The sequence below is a fragment of the Diachasma alloeum genome, unplaced genomic scaffold, assembly GCF_001412515.2.
Source record: "Diachasma alloeum isolate Michigan unplaced genomic scaffold, Dall2.0 Dall_scaffold_00270, whole genome shotgun sequence".
NCBI classification, from domain to species: Eukaryota; Metazoa; Arthropoda; class Insecta; order Hymenoptera; family Braconidae; genus Diachasma; species Diachasma alloeum.
This window is the reverse complement of record NW_021680409.1, coordinates 802,613-808,126: the sequence shown is the minus strand read 5'-3', so window position 1 is coordinate 808,126 and position 5,514 is coordinate 802,613. Positions and strand designations below refer to the sequence as shown.

Below are 5,514 nucleotides of genomic sequence, written 5' to 3'. Positions count from 1 at the left end.
GGGGGGGGGGGGTAATAAGGGATGAGGGGGAAATCATGGAATTTTGGTGCGAAGGGGTAGAGTGGGAGGATTCCGAATTTACGTATTGTAGGTTATTGTTCTATAGATATCTTTGGAGGAGAAATTGTTTTTGTGGAGAATTTTAGAGGATAGAAAATGTTATGCAATAAAAATGTTTTCTTTGCTTCCGACTAGAAGCTTATTTGTAATCGGCCAATTTTTCGATTCTACAATTTTGCTTGGAAATGACTTAGAATGTCATGAAACGTCGAGATAGATATTTTTGGAGCATGTCTGTGTGTGTGTCCGTATGTACATACAAAATTCTGGGAATCTTTTCATAATTTTTAACAAAAAACAGTCTCAAGTGGTAGATAAAAATCTGAAATTCTGGCTCATAATTACTATTCTTTGGGAGCACATCTGGGCAAAATTTCAGCTCAATCGGTCCAGTAGTTTTTGAGATACAGCGATTCCGAAAAATTTTTCTTCTCTCAATATTTCGAAAATACTCAAATGAATCAAATGAATCAAATTAACTTTTTGGCGTCAAAATATCCCTTATGGTAATATCTATCAAATTGGACCATCATTTGCCGAGCTAACTATTGCGAGTCACTCAGTAATTGACATTTTTCATTTTTGTAATAAAATTGACGTGAACACGATAACGCTTGAAAAAATTGAGATAGGAAGTTGAAATCAGTTAGATATTCGATCTTCTGTATAAAACTGTATTGTTCAATATCTCAAGAAACCTATTAAAACTATTTCAATTTTTTTTGAAAATATTCGTCTTGATGCTTCCTATTTCATCAGATTAAAAAAAAAAAAATTTTCATTAGAAAATAAAATTTCTACGGATTCATTTGGAGGCTTACTACCAATGGGATTGGTAGAAATAAAAAATGAAAAAGACAAATAACGCATTACGTAACGGTCACATGTCTTCTGACAGAAAGGCTCGGCCTCCTGTTTGTTTTACTTTTTCACCTAAAATTACTAATTTTAAGAATATTTGTAATTTTTTCTCTTTCTCGTATACCCTCGGAATTTTACGATTTCTTCCCTTCCCACTGGCAAGCTCGTGTAACGCTTTCACCGCAGGGCAAGGGAAGTGGGAAAACCCCACTTGAGGGAAAAACCTACCCAGGTACAGTCGTCTTCTTGCGAGACTCCCGCTCGACTAGACAATAAAACTGTGAGATTGAGAGTATCACAAATTCGGGCGCCCCAACCAGGAAGCGAACCTCGATCTCTCGCATGCCAAACTCACACTCTATATAAATACACACTTGCAAATTATTATTTTTTAATCCGTGCATTTTACAAATATCTTTGGAATGAGGGGATTTAGAGAAAAATATTTAAGGACTTCTTTATAGGGGCAGATCCCCGCCAACTCAGCAGACCCAAAAAGTCGATCTTGGGATTTTTCGTCTCAATTTTTTTATGAAAAGATGACGATTAGACAAAAATTTTGAAAAAAATGAATAATATTGATATTTGAGGGAGTTATGACTTTTTGAAAATGGCTATTTTTGATTTATTTTTTTTAAATTCCAAATTGGTCTCAATATTCCTGCAAACTGAAGATAATGTTATGTATGACATCCCATTTTGAAGGTTTTTTCACATTCTTTGAGTGTGCCGAAGGGCGATTTGATAGCTTGAAAGTTGTTTTTTTCAAAATTTTCGTGTAATCGCCATTTTTTCAGAGAATAATTGAGACGAAAATCCGCAGCATCGATTTGTCTGCCCACTGATTTGGCGTGGATCTCATAGAGGATTTCAGCGTTTTCACCTAAAACTACTACTACTACTATTTCGTAGATTTATCTGGAACCGCAAAACGCAAACATTTTACTCGCTCTTTTGTAAATATGTCTGGAACTAGTGGATTTAGAGAAAAATGTCACAAGAATTTTCTGTGGAACATTTCATGGGCTACAAAAAAAGCGTTCTGACATTTCCAGAACCGGCTAGTATCGAAGATATTTTCAAAATTATAGAAATAAAATTTGTAATAATCCATTCTCATCTCTTTATGCTACAGACCTGATCACAAAACGATATTAACGATTGGAAATAAAGCTGAGAACTATGGAGCAGTTCCATGACATAGATAAAGTCTGTAGAGCTTGCTTAAGTGATGACAGAGAGAATGCATCCATTTTTGGGGGTGAAAATGAAATTAATTCCAAGGGAGTGCAATTGTGGAGGATATTGGAGCTCCATGGGGGCATTGAGGTCAGTTCATCAAACTTCAGTGTCAAAACATGTTTACTGAGTTTTGGTATGCAATTTCAGGTGTTTAGAACTGACGGATTGCCTCAGAGAATTTGTTCCAAGTGCATTTTGAAGCTTAATGTGGCTCACAGTCTCTGGGAACACTGTCAAGAGGCGGATAAGAAGCTCAGGAAACTCCTGAGGAAGTCTCCCGGCGAAAGAGTATGCATTTATTATTCACTCAGGGATTATTTAAAAATGATAATCTACAGATGTGATACATCGCCAAAAAAATTGAACAATTCCATTCCATTAATTATGCGTTCATCTTGAGAACGAGTGTTTTTAAGGATATCCAAGTATCATGGCTATTTTCCCATACGGAAAAATATATATTCTGAAAATTATAGATTTCATATATGGAATTGGCCTAATTTATATATAAAAATTATAAAATATATATGAAAAATATATAAGTTTATATTGTATATTAATTTTATATATATTCGAAGATAATGTTAAATTGGCCTATATTACATATATTTTTTATCTATTTTTCCATGAGGGTTTTTTCCAGTGAAATGCTTTTCTACTTTTGTTGTCCAACATCAGAGCTTTCATTTGAGCCCCATTTGACCCTAACTTTCCGGACATTTTATAATGCATTTATTATTTAAACTCAATTCAATTCATTTCCTTGATGTTACAAAAGTTTTCTTTGTTTCACATCTACACAAGCCGCTCTTACTCTTTATTTCAATCTCTTATTGTTTAATTTTTTTAGGTCTGAATTTGAATCTCGATACTGAACCGTTAGAAAACGTTTTAAAAATCTAAACAAAAACTAGAAAGTTTAGTTTTGGAGAAAGATTGAATAAATAATTTGAAAATTACAATTTTTTTAAATTGCGAGCATTTTCTATAAATAATCTATAAACAATAAATTTTCCACCATAAAAATCATTTGTTCGGATTCGTAACAAATTTATTAATGTTCAGAATTTTACCAGAAATCCATTTCATGTCTAAAAAAATAAGGTTTCCGAAAATTTAACTAATTTTAATCATTGATTTATAAAGAACGAATGTCAAAAAAATAATAATTCTGTGCAAAATGGGTGTTTGCGTACAAAGTGGTACCCTGCTAGACGATTTACATGTTCTCTCAATATTGGGACTGGGTAGCCAACTGTGAATTTAAAACTCTTTGGTACATCACGAATAATGACAAGGATGTTCAGGACCTCCCATTTCACCCCCTTCCTCCAATTAAAAGCAATTAATTTTTTAAATTATATTAAGTATAGTTATTCTATAAATTTACGAACATGGTAAGGCATAGGATCCCAAAAATCCCCAAATATAAAATTTATATTAAGAATCACGTATGAAAAAATCCTATAGGATTTCCTATAGGATTTCCTATAGGAAGTCCTATATGATATCCGATAGGAAATCCTATAGCATTTTTTCATACGAAAAAGGGTCCGTATCGTACACAAATACCCTAAAATGTAATTTGGGTAACGCAGCATATTCACAATTTTTTCAAATTTTTCTAGCGCAATTTAATCGACAAACTTGATGATTGAAAATCGTTGAATCTATAGTTAGGTCTGTACCAAACTGTAAAAGATACTTGGATATCCTTAAAAGAAAATCAGAAAGCTTTTTTTAGCTGAAGAAATTACAAAGAAATGCGTTCTGAAATTTCCTCAAATTTTATCATTACTCAAATATATCAACAAATATCCATTATAATCCACCAACTGAAATTAGTTTCGCAATTCTTCACAAAACTTCACATGAAAAAATTCTCACCTTCGTTTTTTTCCGACAGGATCCTGCTTTTCACCAAAACCTCTCAAACAATGACTTCTCAAACCCCCTAAAAATCCTAGAAACTGATGACTCCATCACCATAAAAAACGAAGGGCCTCACCTCGAAAAAATCCCTCCACAGCCCTCAGAAAATCTTCAACCCCTTTCCCCTTCCCCCACATCTGAAACCCCTGACACCGTCCAGAAGAATTCCGCAACTCCCCTAGACCACTCCAAACCCTCATCCCCAGGTGCAAAACCTCCGGACCCTTACCAGCCCTCCTTCCCCTCTCAAATCTCCGAAAAGACCTTCCAGGGACGCCTCAACCTAATTAAACACTTGAACCCCCATGAGAAACTCCCCCTCATCGAGGTCGATTGCCTCCAAAACCAGAGTCAACTCTCCAAGCCCTTGAATTCCTTTCAAAAACCCTCAGAACCTCTGGAGATAATTCTGAAGAGTCACCAGCCCCTCGAGATTAATTCCTCCCCCCCCAAAGCCCTTGAAATCCCCTCGGAAAGAAAATTCACCTGCGCCTCCTGCTCCCAATCCTTCAAAACCAAGAAGTCCCTCATCAATCACAACACGAAACTCCACTCGAAGTCCCCAGAGGGTCTCGAGGACCAGGAGCACAAGTGCGAGACCTGCAGCAAGACCTTCAGAACCGAACTCAAGCTCCAGAGGCACCAGAAAACCCACGAGGCCCTGAAAAATCCTGACTTCAGGAGATTCCTGTGCCACATCTGCAGCAAAACCTTCAGGCAGAAGACTGGGCTGACGTTCCACATGAGGACCCACACAGGGGACAAACCGTACGTCTGTAAATTCTGCAATCGAGGGTTCGCGTCCAAGTCCAACTGCATCAACCACGAGAGGACCCACACGGGGGTGAGGCCCTTCGTCTGTCATTTCTGCTCCGCTGCATTTGCAAAGTCCTGTACTTTGAAGGCGCACATCACGACGCACACTGGGGAGGCGAATTATCACTGCAAGACGTGTGGGAAGAGCTTCAAAAGACTCAAGTATTTGAAGGAGCATAGGTTCACCCATACTGGGGAGAAGCCTTATATCTGTAAGATGTGTGGCACTGGGTACAGTCACTCCGGGAGCCTTTTTGTGCATGAGAAAAAGTGCAAGGCTCAGGGGAGGAGTTTTGGAGAGGGGGGAGGGGGGCTTGAGGGTCTCGGGGAGGGTGGGATCATGAAATGGTGATCCAACAATTCGATTGATTTGTTGGCCCCATTGCGGGTGGGTTGAAGTGGGTGTGATCCATTACAGGTCGAACCAATAACTTCCCGACCAATTCCCATTTTTCTGTTTATTGGAATGGGACCATTCAAATATTACGTCACGTGTTTTTTGGATATTTTAGACTTTCCCCTTTCCCCCATCACAAGATCGGCGCAAAGGTGGGGACACCTTGCTATATTACGTCACAAAATTCAACCCCCCCCCCCCCCCCC

The 5,514-nt window shown here is 37.6% G+C and overlaps 1 protein-coding gene across 1 annotated transcript in view; it reads left to right on the top strand.

Annotated features, from left to right (window-relative positions):
- LOC107037767 (zinc finger protein 260) overlaps window positions 1-5,499 on the top strand; it is a 5,802-nt gene extending 303 nt beyond the window's left edge. The window contains exons 2-4 of the mRNA XM_015256504.2: window positions 2,057-2,250; window positions 2,311-2,451; window positions 4,070-5,499. Coding sequence (XP_015111990.1) covers window positions 2,104-2,250; window positions 2,311-2,451; window positions 4,070-5,263 — 1,482 coding nt within the window. The 5' untranslated portion in view covers window positions 2,057-2,103 and the 3' untranslated portion in view covers window positions 5,264-5,499. The remainder of the gene's footprint in view (window positions 1-2,056; window positions 2,251-2,310; window positions 2,452-4,069) is intronic.
- Window positions 5,500-5,514: the final 15 nt, after the last annotated feature.